Source organism: Sceloporus undulatus, chromosome 5 (genome assembly GCF_019175285.1).
Source record: "Sceloporus undulatus isolate JIND9_A2432 ecotype Alabama chromosome 5, SceUnd_v1.1, whole genome shotgun sequence".
NCBI lineage: Eukaryota > Metazoa > Chordata > Lepidosauria > Squamata > Phrynosomatidae > Sceloporus > Sceloporus undulatus.
The window spans coordinates 193,083,732-193,101,048 of NC_056526.1; the positions used below are offsets into that span (position 1 = coordinate 193,083,732).

General features: G+C 55.1%; 1 protein-coding gene across 1 annotated transcript; it reads left to right on the forward strand.

Annotated features, from left to right (window-relative positions):
- The first annotated feature begins 3,067 nt into the window (after positions 1–3,067).
- LOC121930525 (drebrin-like protein B) lies at positions 3,068–16,122 on the forward strand. Its single transcript, XM_042466981.1, has 8 exons — positions 3,068–3,632; positions 6,224–6,276; positions 6,861–6,973; positions 10,353–10,427; positions 13,588–13,725; positions 14,713–14,790; positions 14,909–15,060; positions 15,947–16,122. The coding sequence occupies exons 1-8, from the start codon at positions 3,073–3,075 to the stop codon at positions 16,089–16,091; spliced, it is 1,314 nt and encodes a 437-aa protein (XP_042322915.1). The 5' UTR covers positions 3,068–3,072; the 3' UTR covers positions 16,092–16,122.
- The last annotated feature ends 1,195 nt before the right edge of the window (positions 16,123–17,317 follow it).

The following is a 17,317-nucleotide window of genomic DNA, read 5'->3' on the forward strand; positions in this document are numbered from 1 at the left end:
AGCTCAGCCAGCACAGCTTCCTAGAATTAGCAAGCAAAGCTGGAGTTGTGGGCCATGGTGGCATGTGTCTGTGTGAAACATGGGGTTTGTGTGTGTTTAGGGACCCCCACTGGCAAGTACCTACAGCCCCTCCATAAAACCCAACCTTTAAGTCCCCACTACTAAGAGCAGCTTTCAAAAGCTTTAAAATGTTGCTTCTCCCACTGCCAAAGAGCAAAACATAGACCCCTCCAAAAAGACCAGCCAAGAAGGCAACTAGGTATGGCATGGTCGCCCAAAATGGTGACCACGACAACATGCAGAAGAGACGCTCTCCAAATTTGCCCAAACGTGGGTTCTGGTCTCCAAAGCGGGCCTAGTCTGGGATGCTTGGAGGCAGGGCATGTGCTGGCAGGCAGAGCATGGCCATGTGCCCTTGGCCATGTGCCTTCGACACACACCTGGGGCTCTGACCTGCCTCTTCAGGCTTGAAAAGCAACCATTTGCGGTGGAAGCCGCTCCTTGCCCTGGGAGGACTCAGCCCTGGGGCTCCTCAGTTCTCTTCCCAGGATGGAGGCCCTTCTTTCTTAGCCTCTCTGCCAGCCCCAGACCTGTGGGGTGTTTGCTGCAAAGCCTCCAGGGAGAGGCTGACATGAGGGGCACTGCCTCCCATGGAGCCTGCAGACACTCCTTCTGCCTCTGGCAAGAGAAGGCCTGGGCCCAGCAGTGCTCACCAAAGAAGGGCTGGACGGCAGCCTAACACAGCAATGCGCTCAGAGGCATATCATAGGCACCTCGGCGCCACCAGAGACGAGAACAGGTTTGCTTTGGCATGGCTGCCCTGCATCATCCCAGGCCTCCTTTCATGGATCACGGAGAGGAGAGCGGGCCTGCATTCAAAGCTGGAAATGGCTGCCATCCCAGCAGACCCTCCCCAAGATGCTGTGTTTTTTGGCCCCCAAAAACTGACACGGCGCATCCCTGCTACAAGACAGGCTTCATTGGTGGCTAATGGGCACAGCAGGGAGTCTACAGCTTTGGCCAAGACTCACCTGGAATAATCCTGCCTCCAGTTCTCAGCAACACAATTCAAAAAGGAGGTGGAGAAACTAGAGAGCGTCCAAAGGAGGGCCACTGAAATGGTGAAGGGCCTGGAAACCATGAGACTCAGGGAGCTGTGGCTGTTTAGCCTGGAGAAGAGAAGGTTAAGGGCCGATATAAAGCCCGGTTTAAGTATTTGAAAGGATCCAATAGTAGCCAAACAATTATGTCTTTATGGGGCCAACCAAAATGCACAATTAGATGTTGCAAGCTTTAAAAGTCGTACTGGCTTCTTCATCAGGCAAACAGGAGAAAAGACTTGTAGATGTTAGCCATAGGCCTGCATTTTCTGTATCTGCTTTTAGTTCAGATGGGAGGAAGACACAGAGCAATGGATGCCAACTGCAGGAAGAGAGATGCCACCTCAACATCAGGAGGAGCTTCCTGACAGTAATAATAAATGTCACATTGAAGATGGAGCAAGATTGTTTTCTGCTGCTCCAGAGAATGGAGCAATGAATGCAAACTGCAGGAAAAGAGATTCCAACTCAGTGTTAGGAGGAACTTCTTGATATAAGAGCTGTTCAACAGGAGAGTGAAAGAGTCTCCTTCTTTGGAGGCTGTCTTTAAGCAGAGGCTGGATGGCCATCTCTCAGTCGCAGGGGATGCTTTGATGGAGAGTTCCTGCAGGGCAGAAGAAGGGATCAGGGCCCTTCTTGGGGTCTCTTCCAACTCTAGGATTCTGAGTCTATAGTTCTATTAAAGGTAGCACCCCCAAAAGTTGACACCCCAAAACCAAGGAGGCAGGACTAAGACCCAAGAGGGGTTGGGGCACCTGTCACTTCTGATTTGAGGAGAAGAGCTCAGGTGTGTGGAAGTAGTCCAGCTGTTGTTGGAGCAACTGGGGTTCATAGAGGCCTAGAGCCCCCGAGGGGCCCCCAGTCCAGCCCCATTCTGCCAGGCAGGAATCTCAGGCAGGAACAGATGGGGCAGATCCTTCTGGGTTTCCTGAAACGGCTGGCCATGAATGGCTTTTGTGTCTCCAAGGGACTGACCTGGGCAAAGGCCTCCCCTCTCCTCTCAGCCCTTCAACTGTTATGGCTCTTCTTCCTCGCTTTGGCCGCGCTTCCCTTCTTCTCCATCCAGAGTTCAGGCCGAAGCCCTTTCTTCCCATTCCCCAGATAGGAGGCCGGCTCTCCAAATGCGGGAGGGAACAGCAAAGCCCCGGGAAAAGGTGCTCTGCTGCGCCTGGGAGCTGCCTCCTTCAGGGGAAGACAGGCCAGAGTTAGGCTCTAGCTGCTGCTCTCCTTCAGGAAAGCTTGGCTCTTTTGTCCCAAACAAGGGCTGAGGAGGATGTCCGCTGACCTTTAGGGAGATGGAAGGGGGGGGGCATCTAGGGGGGTCAGATCTGCAAAGTGTCCTGGGCTGCTCCATTGGGAAGACAGACCTGAATCGTGTTGATCGATCCCAAGCAGAAGTTGGGACCGGAACCCAGAGCAGACCAGTGGCCCACGTTTGCAAACAGCCCCGATACACTCCCCTGCCTTCAGGCCTGGAGGAGACTCTTGCCACCCTTTGGAGGCTTTCCCCATCCCCTGAAGCTGGGAAGCCAGAATCATAGACGGACAGAGTTGGAAGGGCCCTGATCCAGCCCAAGGCCCTCCTTCTGCCCTGCAGGAACTCTCCTTCAAAGCATCCCCCTTGGCAGCCGGCCCTCCAGCCTCCAAGGAGGGAGGCTCAGCCCAGGCCCCCAAAGAGGGTTGGAGCCCCCTTCTTCTCTTCCTAAGGCTGAGGCGGGCTCTCTTGTCCATTGCTCTGAGTCTAGGGCCTCTTCTCTGGAGCCCCAGAAAAGAGGCTTGCTCCCTTCTCATCCGAATGGCATCAGCAGGGCTGCCCCATGGTCCCCTCTTGGCCGCCTCTTCTCCGGGCTCCAGCTACTCAGCAGCAGTTCCTCCAAGGAGCACCCAAAGCCCCTTCCAAAGAGAGCAGCACTTGGCAAAGGCCCACTAGTCCCGACAAGGCCGGCCCTTCCTTTCTTTGCGGGGTGGAGGGATGGAGGGGCCTTGGGGGAAGCGTGCTCCCGGCCTCCTCCCGGGGCCGAAGCAGGGCCTGGCCCCGACGAGAGCCCTGCCTTCTCCCTCTCTCTCCCTCTCTCGGGGCCCGCCCCGCTCCCTCCCCTGGCGGCAGGAGGAGGCCCCTCACCCCGGAGGGCCTCCTTCGCCTTCTCCTCCGGCGGAGCCAGGGCCAGGCGGCTTGCTTCCCCTCTCCTCGGGGCCGGAGGGGCTTGCGCTCCAGGGGCCTCGCTGCCGGCAGCAGGAGTCTGTCCGGAGGGGCTCTCTGCCTGGGCGGGCGGCGCTTCCTTCCTTCCCTTCTTCCTGCCTCTGGCTCGGTCCGTCCCTCGGGGGCCGGCCGGGGCTCCGGAGGGCGGAGGGCGGGCGCTTGCCCTGCCTTGCCCTGGCTGGCCTTGCCCTGGCAGCTTCCCTGGCCGCCGGAGGGTCCGCTCCGTCGGGCGAGATGGGCAGCCCCCGCCGCTCTCTGGACCTGGAGGCGCACGGCCTGGCTCTGCTGGCCGCCAAGGGCGACGTGGTCAGCGGCAGGGCGGCCGCCAGCTGGTGGGTCAGCCCCGGACCCAGGGAGGGAGGGAGGGAGGGAGGGAGGGGTCCCAGAGGGGAAGGGGGCCCTGCCTCTGCCTTCCTCCCGGAGAAGGCCCCTGGGGCCCTTTCGCTCGAAGCCTCCCCCGGGAGAAAGCCAGCCAAGAGCCGCGGGGCCTCCCCCGTTCGCCCCTTCCTTCCTTCCTTCCTTCCTTCCTTCCTTCCTTCCTTCCTTCCTCCCCGGCTCTTCTTCCAGCCGCCCCGGCCTTCGCCTCTCCCGCTGCTGCCCCTCTTTGGCCCCGAGGGGAAAGCAGGCAGGGCCCCATGGAGGAGGACCCGAGAAAGAGAAGCCCAGCTTGGAGGGCCCTCGGGGGAGGCTCCCCTTCAGCCTGGAAGGGGCTCTTGGCGGAGGCAAAGGTCGGAGCCGGCGCCGGCTGTTGGCAAAGGCCGGCGGCGCTGGAGTTTGGACTCCCGGGCGAAGGAAGGAGGCCGGGAAGGGGCCCCGGAGGCTGGCCAAGGCCGGGCCCCCTCCTTCCCGCCGGGCCCCTTCCCTGCCGCTGCCTGGCTCCGGGGGAGGAGGGGGCTGGGTCCGAAGGGGCCAAAGGGCCGGAGGGAGGGCAGGCCCTTGGCTCTCTCTCCTGGGGATGATGGCCCCGGCCTCTAGGAAGGAGGCCTCCTGAGTGGCTGCCCCCCAAAACCTCTCCCAGGCAGGAAGGAAGGAGCCCCCCGGGGCCCCCGGGGCAGGAAGGCGGCCCGGCGAGTCCTGCGGCGCCCAAAGGGAGGCGCCTAGGGCCCTCTTCCCCGGAGGAGAGGGAGGGAGGGAGATCCGCCTTGCCTCCCTGCAGCCCCCCCCCCCGCGCCCTCCTCAGGGACCCCTCCTCTGGCAGCCAAGGCAGCCAGACTATGCCCCATCCGGGACAGAGGTGGGGGTGCCCACCCCATTGGCCCATCCTGGCACCCCCCCCCCTTTTCAGCATGGCATCTCCTGAACAAAGGCACCCCATAAAGAGGGAGGGGGGTCCTTGCTGAGGGAGTGGGCCCAGATGGGGGGCAACCTCCACTTGGGGGGCAGAGGTCCGGTTAGCTAAGAATTGGGAAGCTGCTCTGAGGGCCCTTCGAAAGAGCAGGACATACATGCCAGCAATTGATGATGATGATGATGATGATGATGATGATGATGATACTAAGTAAGCTGCTCTCAGCCATGCTCTGCCTTGGCGTCTCCCCTTCCCAGGCAGGGCATCTCCTGAAGCACCTTGGCACCCAACATATTGGCATGGCACCCCATAACGAATTGGGCCCAGATGTGGGCCCACCCCAGTTCTGACTGGGGCAAATGTGTGGGCTGCCTCCAGCCTTGGTCCATGCTGGCACTCTTGAAGGCCCTTGGCACCCCTTTCTCCCAACAAAGGCGGTGCTTCCAGGGGGGCTGGGCCCAGATGTGACCTGAGGGTGTGCCTGCAGCTGCCTGCCGTATGTCTGCATGGCAGCATCCCAGCCAGCCCCCCAAAAGATCCTGTATGCTGGGTTTGGCCTTAGGGCCTGCCTTTCCAAAGGAACAGAAAGGGGGCTGGGGGTGTAGGGAGGAGGTACCTGACCTTCTTCCCCTCCCCATGGGGCTGGGCCCCTCAGCCTGATGGTTGCTGTTGGCCAGTTGCACCTCCTCCCATTCAGGTGAAGAAACTGGTGGTACTGGTGAGCAAGCTCTCTGTTGGTCTCCCTGGGCCTGAGAACTAGATGGGTCACGAAGGGAGGGGGCTGTCTCTGCTTCTCTGGCTTCCATAGCCCCCCCCCTTCTCCAGAGAGACCTCCAGAACCCTGAGGGAGTTGTTGGTCAAAAGAGAGGAACCCCTCAGGCTGAAGGGCCTACCTTCCCAGACTGTGCCTCTGAGGTGCCCCAAGGACAGCAGGAAGTGGCAGTGGTTGGCACTGGGTAGGTAGGCTGCCTCTGGAAATGGAGGCTCCGTTTAATTAACCCTGGCCTAAGAAGCGCCTCCAGCTCTCCTCTAAATGATCCCCTTTGGCAAGCAGCACATGGTCCTGTCTTGGAGGAGGTGCTGCCTGAAACATTCCTTCCTTTGTTTCTCTCACCAAACCTCTGCCTTGTTTGGAGAGGCAGAGACAGTGGCTCCTGGCCAGCCCTTCCTTCCTTCCTTCCTTCCTTCCTTCCTTCCTTCCTTCCTTCCTTCCCACATCCTTTTTCCTGAGACAGAGAGTCCCAAAGGCATCCGGCTTCCTTCCTAAGGATCTCAGGGAAGAGTCCTATGAAATCAACTTAAAGCATATTAAAATACAAAACAGCCTAAAACATACCAAAGCAAGCTAAAAGAAAATGCAGCAGCTGTGATGTGGGTGTCAGAGCCCTGGGGGCACCCAAAGGCAGACACATGGGAGGACCACACGCCAAGGAGGGTGGCAGCAAGTGGGGCTCAGGCAGCAGACGGAGACCACCACAGAGGCACCCCTCACCTGCCAGAGGGCCCCTTGGAGCCTTCCTGGGCTGGGATGGATGCCATGGATAGGAGGACCACCTTCATGCCAAGGAAAGGTGGGCAGAAGGGAGTCTGCTCTTCTCCCCATGCTGACCCCTTTCTTTTCTCTCCCCAATCCAGGGCCCTCTTCACCTACGAAAAATCCAACCAACTCAAGCTCCTGGACTCTGGAGGTAAGAGCAAACCCTCCTTTGCTTTTTGGCTCTCTTCCCTGGTCTGTTCCTCCTTGTCCACCTTAGAAACTGAGCCCCAGGGAATCAATGGAGACCTCCCTTCTCCCTGGGGCAGGGAGACCAGGAGCCTCAGGCCTCTGTTGTGGGGAGGGGGCCACCTTCAGCTGAACTGTACCCCCCTCCCTTGCTCCATCTGACTCCAGGTAGCCTCTTGGAGCTGGTCCCAGTCAGGGATGTCCAGCTGAGCCTTCCCTGGTCAGGGCCAGGGCAAGGAACATACTGCCAGGTCAGGCAGAGTCCTGCCCCAAATTGCATCCCTCCCCAATTCTTGGTCCCCGTCTGCCTGCTTGCTGGGTTTCCCCCACAGTCCCAGCAGCCCTGGGTGGGCAGTAGCCTGAGGGGAAACCATGGCCCTGGCCCCCACGGCTGTCTCCCTGCCCTCTTGCAACCCGCCTCATCCCTTCGCAATGGGCTCAGCATCTTGCCCTGGCAGCTCAGGCCTTGCCCACGCTGAGGCAGAGATCGGGGCCCTGTGAGAGCCCCAGGGCCCTTCCTGACCTCTGACCTCTTGCCTCCTCTTGCAGCTGGCGGTCCCGATGAACTGGCCAAGCGCTTCCAGAGTGGCAGCGTCATGTACGGTCTGTGCCGTCTGCAGGATGGTGCCACAGGGCAGCAGCACATCGTCCTCATCAACTGGGTGAGCCATGGGAGGGGGTCTGTATGTTAAGGGTGCAAATCTTCACAGCATCCCCCACAAACACACCAAGGACGACTGGATCCCACACTGTTCTCGCTGCTGCATGGAGGTGCCAGGATCTCTGGGTGATGTTCCCCTGAGATTCCCACTCTCAGAAAGCTTTTGGAGAATTATTTTGCACACAAATGCCCGTGGTTTTTCTGTTCAAAATAGCATTTTGTGTGTTGGGGGGAGACCAGTGCGCAAAACATACTGGGGCTGAATCATTTGGGCATTTCCCAGCTGGAGCAAATAGTCTGCATTTTTGCTTGGGATCATTCCCCCAAAGACTTTGAAAGCTGCAAAGAATCTTTGCCTCTGCTTTATTGTTCTTCCAAGGTTTTTGCAAGAGTCAGGAAACCCACGATTGTGCAGAGAAACAACCAGGAATGGAGATTCCTTCCAGCCCTCGGTGGGGGTCCTTGCAGGCAGCAAGCAAGCTTCTGTGGGGGTCAGGAGCTGGGGTCCCAGCCCTAAAGACCAAAGGGAGCCACTGGGCATTTCCTATCCCAAAATGTCTTGCCACTTTGGAAACTCCTCTCTGGGACCAGAGTTGCAGCCTCTCTCACAGTCCTGTCCAGTGGCTGGGGGGGGGGGGACTTCTCCTTATCTCGGGTGCAAATCTCTCTGCTGGGCCTCCCTTCCTCCCTCTGTCTTCCCTCCTTGAGCCAGGCTTTCCAAAACAAGGCCAAAGAAGGCAAAAACCTTCCTCTCGCTGCGGTCTGGTGCAGACTGGGGGCTCCAGTGGCTTCCCCTGAGACTGCTCCAGACGGGAACATAATTGTTAGAGTTGGCATTGTTGAGGTTTCCGCCTCCCTTCCTCTCCATGATGCACCATTGGGGGGTTGTGGGGTGATCTCTCCTCCATGGATTGTGTATTTGGGGGGGGGGGCACAGAATAATCACTGAAGGCTAATGCAAGAGGCAGGGAATGGCAATTCAGAGGGAGGTGGATCTGTTCAGCTTTGGAGTTGCTCTTTTCCCCCAGTGTTTATTTTTATCACAAAAAAGAAAATTGGCCTCAAAGCTGAGAAGGCCCCCTCCTCTTGAATAGTCATTCCCTGTGCCCCCCCCCTTTGCACAGCAGCTGGTTGTCTCCAGTTAATAAATGCAGCAGTGCAGCAATAAGGGCAGGACTGGGTGCATACCCTCCCTGGCTTAAAAAAGGGGAATGGCCGAGTGGGTGAGGGATGCCCCAATGCATCAAGGCAGTTTTCCACCTTGCCTGAAAGAGGCTGTGGGGAGGCCACTGGTGGGAGGAGGTCCGCCTTGGACCCCACTGTACTGGAGAACTATCAGCCAGTCTTCAATATGGGGCAAGGTTCTGGAGCATGTGGTGGCCTCTGAGCCCCAGGCGTTTTTGGATGAAACAGATGATCTGGATCCATTTCAGTCTGGCTTCAGGTCTGGTTATGGGATGAAGTCTCACCTTGGTGGATGACCAACGCAGGGAACTGGACAGGGGGAGTGCGTCCCTGTTGGTTCTGCTGGACCTCTCAGTGTCATTTAATACCATTGACCATGGTATCTTTCTGGGATGGGATTTGGGGTCTCTGCTATGCAGTGCCTATGTCCTTTCATGGCAGGATGAGCTCAAAAAGGGGTGTTGGGGGATTCCTGTTTGATTTCTGGGCCACTGGCTTGTGGGGTCCCTTGGAGCTCTGTTTTCTCTTTAGAAACTTTAGAAAGCAAGTTCAAAAATAGGACCAGTGGCTGACTTGGAGAGGAAGGCAGACGGAATGGAAAAACAGAAATCTCTCTCTCACACACCATTGCACATGTTTATTCTTCCAACTGAACAGCCCTCCAGGTGGTTTTCCTGGAGGGGCCTCGGTCGACCTGGGACAAGCTTCTCCCCACATCCCTTCTGTTGTGAACCCTCTTCTGGGGCGTGTGGGGCGTGTGTGCACACCCCTGTTTCACTCTCATCTGTGCCATGCACAAGCAGGGCTGACATTTCAGCCAGCCCCAGCGGATGCGCTCCTGTTTGTGGGAACCTTCCCGTTCCTCCCAGATGCCTGGGGAAGGTGGGGTGGGGTGGCGTCCGGCCGCAGGGGAAGGGAGGAGGGGTCTGGCCGGGTGCCCGATGGTGACCTCACCCCCAAGTCTTCTCCTTCTGCTTCCTAAGGCCCAGGGACCATGGGCTCAAGGCAGCCAGGGGGTGGGCAGTGGACAGGGAAGGAGGCAGGAGGAGATGACCTGAGGGGTCCCTGGGGCCACACTCCCCTTGGGCAGGCTGTGTGGGGGGGGCATGTGTGTGTGCATGCACTCTTTGGGGAAAGCTCCAGAGCTAGGTTTTAAAAGCAGCCCCAGAACTCTTCCCTGGCGGAGGAGAAGGGTGTGAAACAGTGTCAAAGAGCATGTGCAGAGTGCAGGTCTACTGCAGCTGCAACCAGTCCTCTTTGCACCCAGCAGGCTCCTATGTGGGGCTTCTGAAAAACACAAGCAGTTCTTTCTGTTGAGCCTTTTGAGGCAAAGCCTTGGCAAGGCCTTTTGTAAAGCAAAACTTTAAGAGGAGTATTTGGACATACATACTTTAATTCTCAGTGAGTTAATAATTACTGGGGTGATTCAGTTGGGAAAAGGGACAGGAATTCTGTGGTCAGCGGTGGAGGTTTGTGGCTCATGACTGGTCCGAGATTTAGCAACCGAGCCTGTTCTGATGTTTTTTAAAAGACTAATGCAGTCATAGAGTTGGAAGGAATCTCAAAGGGCATCTATTCCAACCCTTTGTGGGGTGAAAATACACAGAGTAAGAGAGAGTTTGGTGTATCCTGAAGGGCTATTCAGTCCCCATAAAACTGGAGCATCCCATCCACTGAGAGTTAACCCTATGAGTCTATGGTTGTGTGTCAGTCATTCTCTGTATTATTTCTAACTCCCACAATATAGTTCTCTGGCTGAGGCTGACGGTGCCAGGTGGCTTTGCATGGACCATTTCAGTGGCGGAAGAAGCTCTGTGGGCGCAGCTGAGCAGAGCGGGGCAGGCGGCCTACCCACAGGGTGACCACATGCCCTCCTTTTCCAGGACATGTCCTACATGCCAGCCTTCTGTCCAGAAGGAATTCCAGAATGCCTTCCATTTTGAGTATGAGAAAGAAGCATGAATTTATATTCATATGAGTGCTTTTAGCTTTCATTTGCCCATGTCCTACATTCTTCTTGAACGTCTGCATTTTGCGGTGCCTTGTCCTCCTTCGCAGTGAGGACATCTGGTCACGGGATTCTGGAGCCCCCACCCTGGGCATCCTTTTCTTGACCAATGCCACCTCCCTTGGGTCCTCAAAAATACAGCTGAGTGAAAGGGGAGCAAAGGACTCAACCCTCTTTTTGCCTCCAGGTTGGAGAGAACGTCTCGGACCAGCGCCGCCAAGTCTGTGCTGGGCACCTTCCCTCCATCCGGGCCTTTTTTAAGGTGAGTCCCACCCAGCCCTCCACCTCCCCGGGCCCAGCCTCCTTCATCTTCCCAGCATCACTTCCTTCCTTTTGAACTCTGCTGCAAGGGCTGAGTCCTCCCTGGATGCTTCTTCTGAAGCCCCTTCCTGGTGGGATCTAGATCTTGCCATCCTCAGGGAGGCATGGAAGGAATGGGAACCCAAATGGCCCTGCAATAATCCCCAGCTGGAATGGGAGGAGCAATGACCTCCCCGTTCCCAATGCAAGCTGCCCTGCCCCACATCCAGGAGCTGGGATCCTATGGCAGAGAGATGGCGCACTACTCCCATGGAGTTAGGGGAAGCTGCCTCATTAGTGGATGTTGTTGCTGTTATTGTCTACCTTCAAGCAGGGACGTAGCTAGGATTTTAGGAAGGGGGGGTCCAGACTAAGTGCCACCATTATACAGTAATGGGGCTTGGGTGCGGCGGCGCAGCAGCACACACCATTCGTTTTTGTAATGAAAGGGGGGGGGTCCGGACCCCAAGAACCCCCCCCCCTTGGCTACATCCCTGCTTCAAGTCATTTACCCCCTAGCATGGCATTTTTTGGCAAGATTTATTTAGAAGGGGGTTGCCCTTGCCATCTGAGGCTGAGAGAGTGTGACTTGCCCAAGGGCACCCAGTGGGTTTACATGGCCAAACTGGGAATCAAATCCTGACCTGGTCTCCAGAGTTGTAGTTTATGCAACATCCAATTAGAAGTTGAAGGCTTTCACGGCCAGCTTCCATAGTTTTTTGTGGGTTTTTTGGGCTCTGTGGCCATGTTCTAGAAGAGTTTATTCCTGACGTTTCACCAGCATCTGTGGCTGGCAGCTCCAGAGTAGATCTTCATTTTCTCTGAAGACACCAAAGCCACAGATGCTGGCAAAACATCAGAAATAAACTCTTCTAGAACATGGCCAAAGAGCCCAAAAAACCCACAAAAAACTGTAACATCCCATTACCTTGTATATGCAGCACACAATGTGCCAAGGTGCTGCCCTTATTTGTGAATTGCACAGTGCATAGGATTGGAAGGTGACCAAATGCAAATCGATGTGCGATGCGCAAGCATACACAGACACCACATGCGCAACTTCCTTTCTGCAACCTTGAATTGAATGCAGGTGTTTTGGCTTCAGACAAAAACATCCAATCGCTCGCATGCACAAGTAAAGCACCAGCAGGATTCCAACCAGGATCTCTGGTTCCTGAAGGGTAGGCACCCTCTCCTGGGCTTGCTTGCTCTCTCCACATCAGAGGGCATGTGCACATGCGCACTCGTGTGTGCATACACAAACACATGGGATCCATATGTCTGGGTCCCTTTTTGCTCCCCAGTGGCACTGTCTCCTTCCCTTCCTCCTTCCTTCCTTCCTTGTCTGGTCTCAGCCAGCTGCAGACATCTGGTTCCCAAGAGCTCAGAATGCCAGGAATCTGGGGCCAGGAAGCCACAGATGTGTGGGGTGAGGGGGGCTGGAGACCATATTTCCCCCGTGATCCTTCCCAGCTCTGCCCCTTCTCCATTGCTCTCCATTGCTCTGGGGTCTTTCTGGGTCCAGGGCGGAAATGGGCTAGGAGTATTTATTGGAGCCCACTCTGAAGAAATCTGACCAAGTACCCCCTGGGAGAGGGTCTTTTTAGGGGTGCCCAGATGCAGAAAAGGCAGAACGTTTTCCTCTGCACCCTGACTTCCCTGCTGCAATAGCATCCTCCCTATGTAGGCTGTTGTGTGCCTTCAGGTTATTCCTGACTTATGGCAACCCTGTGGTGACCCTATCCTTGAAAGAGCATGACTACACCATGCTGGCTCTCTAGTGTAAGAATAGGTATATAAGATTCTTAGCCAAAGGGCTCGCCAAACTACAAGTCCCTGTGTGCAATTGTAGTGCAGTGATAATTATAGGGCGGAAAGGGCTTCGGACCTGTCTCAAGACTCAGCCCTCCATGGCCACCCAGTGGGTCAACAGGGATTTGAACCCAGGCCTCCAGAGTCGAATATTCAAACCAATAAATAAAGCTGTTTAATGCCACTTTAATAGCCACGGCTCAGTGCTATGGAATTCTGGGACTTGTAGTTTTGGGAGAAATTTAGCAGCTCAGGTGCCACAACAAACCACAAGCCCCAGGATCCCATTGAGCCTTGTTGGTGGAAACAGTGTCAAACCATTAAGTCTGCAGTGCAGATGCAGCCTAAGTGTGAGTCCATTTTGGGATGGGAAGAGGGAGGGGAAACAAGGGCTGGATGGGAGGCAGAAAAGGCCAGTCTGCTCAAAGGGACCCTGCTGAGAACTCCAGGGCTGAGTCTGGAGGCAGCCTGGTCTCTCTCCAAGGACCCTTCCGCCCTACAATTGCCATTGCGCTACCATTCCACTTTAACCTCCATGGCTGCATGCTGTGGATACCAGGATTTGTAGTTTGGTGAGCCCTTTGGCTAAGAACCCTAAGTACCTGTCCTTACACTAGAGAGTCAGCATGAGGTACTAGTTCCAGTGTTTGACTATGCCTCTGGGGACCAGGCTTCAAATCCCTTTTGTTCAGTCATTGAAACCCAGTTGGTGACCTTGGCCAAGTTATACTCTCTCAGCCTCAGAGGAAGGCAAAGGCAAAGCCCACTCTGACAAAATATGACCAAGTACACCCTGAGATAGAGTCTTTTTAGGGTTGCCAGAAGTTTGGAAATGACTTAAAAGCACACAACAATAACCCCTACACTAGAAATCCCGGGATTGCATGGGATGGAACTATGACAGTTAAAATGGGATCATAGCCCTACAGCTTGTATGGTGTAAAAGGGTCACAGGTGGGATGCTGGGAGTTTACAGTGAGGAAACACTGGGGGTCTTGCTGCCCCTGTCCCTAGGCTTTGGGGCTCAAATGACTGTGCTGACCGTCATCCCCCACCACTGCCATAACCACATACCCAAATCACTGGAGCATATTGAATTTCCTAGCATCCTGTGGGTTGGGGAAATCGGAGTCCAGCTGTGATGTGGCCATGTGCTCATGCTCTTACATGCATCCATACCTGGCTTCCCCACTCTCCAGATGCATGGTCCTCATGCTGTTGTTAATGCAAGGGGCCACTTGGAGGCCATCTACTCCAGCCGCCGGACCATGCAAGTCAATGCCAAGCTGTCTCCCCTTCTCCTTCTGCAGGAAGCCAACCTGGTGGTGAAGGCATGCCGGACTGAGGAGGTGACCCAGGAGAGGCTGTCGCGCATGATGTCCCTGGCTGCTCCATCAAGCCGCACTCCTACCAAGAAGGGTCCGCCCGGGGACCAAGAGGAGCTGGTGGTAAGGAGAGGGGGTCCCTGGAGCCAGCTTGTTTGTAAGGCCCTTTCAGGCCGGGTGAGGAACCTGTGGCCCTCCAGGACATTTTGGACTTTTGACTCCCATTAGTCCATGCTGGGCCATGGCCATCGGTCAGGATGATGGGACTTGAAAAAATGCTTAGCCACCATGAGACTTTTTGCCCCTGCACAAGATGGAGAAGCCCCATGCTTTAGTTGTTCTGTTAAGGTGCACAATTTGGGCCAGGCTTCTCTTTGCAAATGACTTCAAATGTGAAAAATGCAAGATGTTTTTGTGTATTCTGCACAAAAACATCTTTCCTTTTCCACACACAGATTGCATTTTTCACATACATCTTTTGAACAGTGTGTGTGTGTGTGTGGGGGGGGGTGTCCTAAAAATGTTGCCCCTCTTTAAAAATAAATAAATACAGAAACGCTGCCCATTAGCACAAAGGAGGCTTCCAAAATATTTTCATTCATGCATGAGAAGAAAATGAACCAAAATGTATATGGGAGGAGGACAGAGGTCATTTGTTGCACCCATGCGCCCCACGGGGCCACACCACCCGTCCCAATGCAACCGGGTGTGATCTCAAATCACTTCCAGTTTTGCTTTCAGTCACTTCTCAGACATGCTTTTCTGGGTTAGATGTTTTTGGGGGTTCCAGGGATAATTCAAGGGCTGCAAAGTGGGGGAACCATAGGTTGCCCGAAGGCCTCAGCTGTACCTCTGATGTGGATCCCTAGCCCTGCCTTATCCCCCCAGCTTCACTTTGGGTTCCACACCCGGAATCACATCTGGAAATTGCTGATGGTTGCCATTTTTGCCCAAAATTTAGCTGTGTGGGTGCAGGGGGAACAAGCCCTTGCCTTGGGTTGCCCACCCCAGGTGCAGGCTGCCTTTGTGAGGAGGGCTGGGTGGGCAATGGGGTGCTTTCCCCAACCCCACCTTTGACCCAGGCCTTCTGGTCCCCTTCCTCCTCCTCAGGGCACCAACTACAAGAAGACAAATCCAGCCCTGGAAATCCTGCGCACCAAGCGGAGCTCCTTCTGGGCCCAGGCTGAGGTGAGAGCGTACGTATATGCGCAGGCACATGGTTAGAGGGAAGGAGCCATCACAGCGGGTTAAGAAGGGGAGCCCAAGCCACCCTTCATCCCCACTCCCCTTTGGGGTCCTGGCATAGAGGGAAGAGGAGGAACGGCGCGAGGAGGAGCGCAGGCGAGCCCAAGAGGAGCGCCGACAGTGGGAGCGCCAGCGCATGGAAGAAGAACGCCGGCAGGCTGCAGAGCGGGAACGGCACATTCAGGAGAAAGAGCAGCTCATCCAGGAGCAGAGGTGGGTCCTTTTTTTGGAGATGTGAAATGCCTGGTGGAGCCTTTGCCCATCTATCTGCCCACCCTGGGCAGCGGGTGGGGAGCCAAAAGGCCTTTCCCTGCCTGTGACACCCCCCCTTTCCTCCTTGATGGGAGTGGGGTCCCTTGTGCAATGCTGGAGAAGATCCCCCCCCCCCCGATCCCTTTGGCCTCGTCTCCTGTTCTGAGCAATGTTGCCCATTGTAAAAACTGAGAGGGCAGGACTATCTTCAAAAAAATAGTGCAGGATTATGTGTACAGTCACATATGGGCTTTCAAACAGGGCAGCATTTCGAGGGCAGTGGTCAAAAGGACTCTTGCCAGGAATGCTGCAGGTCATCATTGCCATTCAGTGGTCAGCAACTGAGACAACTGAGATGGATGGCTGACTTAGGGTGGCTCCCTGGGCTTCATTTGCAATGGTCTCTTTGGCACTAGACCACTTGGATTCCACTTGGAGGGTCCTGGCTCCATCCAATGGAGGCCTGGGATTTGTAATTTTGGGAGTTACTTAGAATTCTCAGCCAAAGCACTCCTTAGTGTCTCACCATACTACAAATCTCAGGATTGCACAGGATGGAGCTCTAGTGCGCTTGCTAGGTAGTCTGGAGAGTAACCACATGCATCCCACCACAGCCAGGCACCTCCTTCACCCCACAAGCAGCCAGCTTAAAACAGGTGCCCACTTAGCCAGCCATAGGACAGTCCATCTTGGAGACAAGGGCACCCAAATAGGTATTACAGGAACTTACCAGCCATAGCACCCCTTCCAGGACAACTTAGCCCTATGGAATCCCCCCCACCCCCCAGTTTGGGGTCTCTGGCCCCATGGGTTAGTTACTTCTCCCCATTTTTGTCTCCCCCCATAGGAAGCTGCAGGCCCAACGAGAGGCAGAGGAGCGTCGGAACGAAGAGGCCCGAAGGCAGGTGAGTCCCTCTGTCTCCAGGGCACGCGGTGCCCCTACCTGTGCCAGGAAATGGGGAATCCAGCAAGCCCCCCCGCTCCATTTATAGAATCATAGAGTTGGAAGAGACCCCAAGGGCCCTCTAGTCCAACCCCATTCTGCCATGCAGGAAATCCAAATCAAAGCATTCCCGACAGATGGCCATCCAGCCTCTGTTTAAAGACCTCTAAGGAGCGAGACTCCATTACAATCTCCGAGGAAGGAGTCTGTTCCACTGTCAAACAGCCCTTACTCTCAGGAAGGTCCTCCTAAAGTTGAGCTAGAATCTCTTTTCCTGGAGCTTGCATCCATTGCTCCATTGTGTCCTATTCTTTGGAGGTGCAGAAAACAAGCTTCCTCCCTTCTCAATATGACATCCCTTCAAATATTTAAACAGGGCTATCATATCACCTCTTAACCTTCTCTTCTCCAGACTAAACATCCCCAGCTCCCTAAGTCTCTCCTCATAGGGCTTCATGGTTTCCAGACCCTTCACCATTTTGGTCTCCCTCCTTTGGACACATGGCTCCAGTATCTCAGTGTCCTTTTTGGATTGTTTTGCCCAGAACTGGACACAGTGTTATTCCAAGTGAGGCCTGACAAAAACAGAATAGAGTGGCACTATTACTTCCCTTGATCTAGATACTATACTTTTATTGATGCAGCCTAAAATTGCATTGGCCTTTTTAGCTGCCGCATCGCACTGTTGACTCATGTTCAATTTATGGTCTACTTGGACTTCCAGATCCCTTTCACACGTATAAGTCTCTTGTTCAGCCAGGTGTCCTCCAGAATCCTATATCTGTGCATTGCATTTTTCTGCCCTTAGTGCAGTACCTTACATTTCTTCTTCGTGGTCTCTGCGAATCATACAAATGGGGTTTCACTGCGCCTGCGCAGTGCTGCTCGGAACCTACTGGAATCACTGGGCAGAGTTAACTCTGCAACATATTGAAACTTTTTGGCGGTAACCCCGCCCATCCGTTATAAGGCCCCTGCCTTCCCGCTCTTTCCCCAGTTCCTTTTTTCCGCCGTGCTAGTGGCTGCTTGGAACTTCGCTCTTGCTCTTTTCGGATTTCACTGGTATCTTTGACTCGGACTGTTTGACTTCGGCTTTCCGTCTTCCTCGTTTATCTGACCTCGGACTGTTATTGGACTTCTCTTTGGATTTCGCTTTTTTCGACCTCTCAGGATGTCTCCTCCTTTCAAAAAATGCGACATCTGCGGAGGAAAGGTTCCTGTTCAGGACCCTCATTCTTCTTGCCTCTTCTGCTTGGGCCGGGACCACGACCCCAG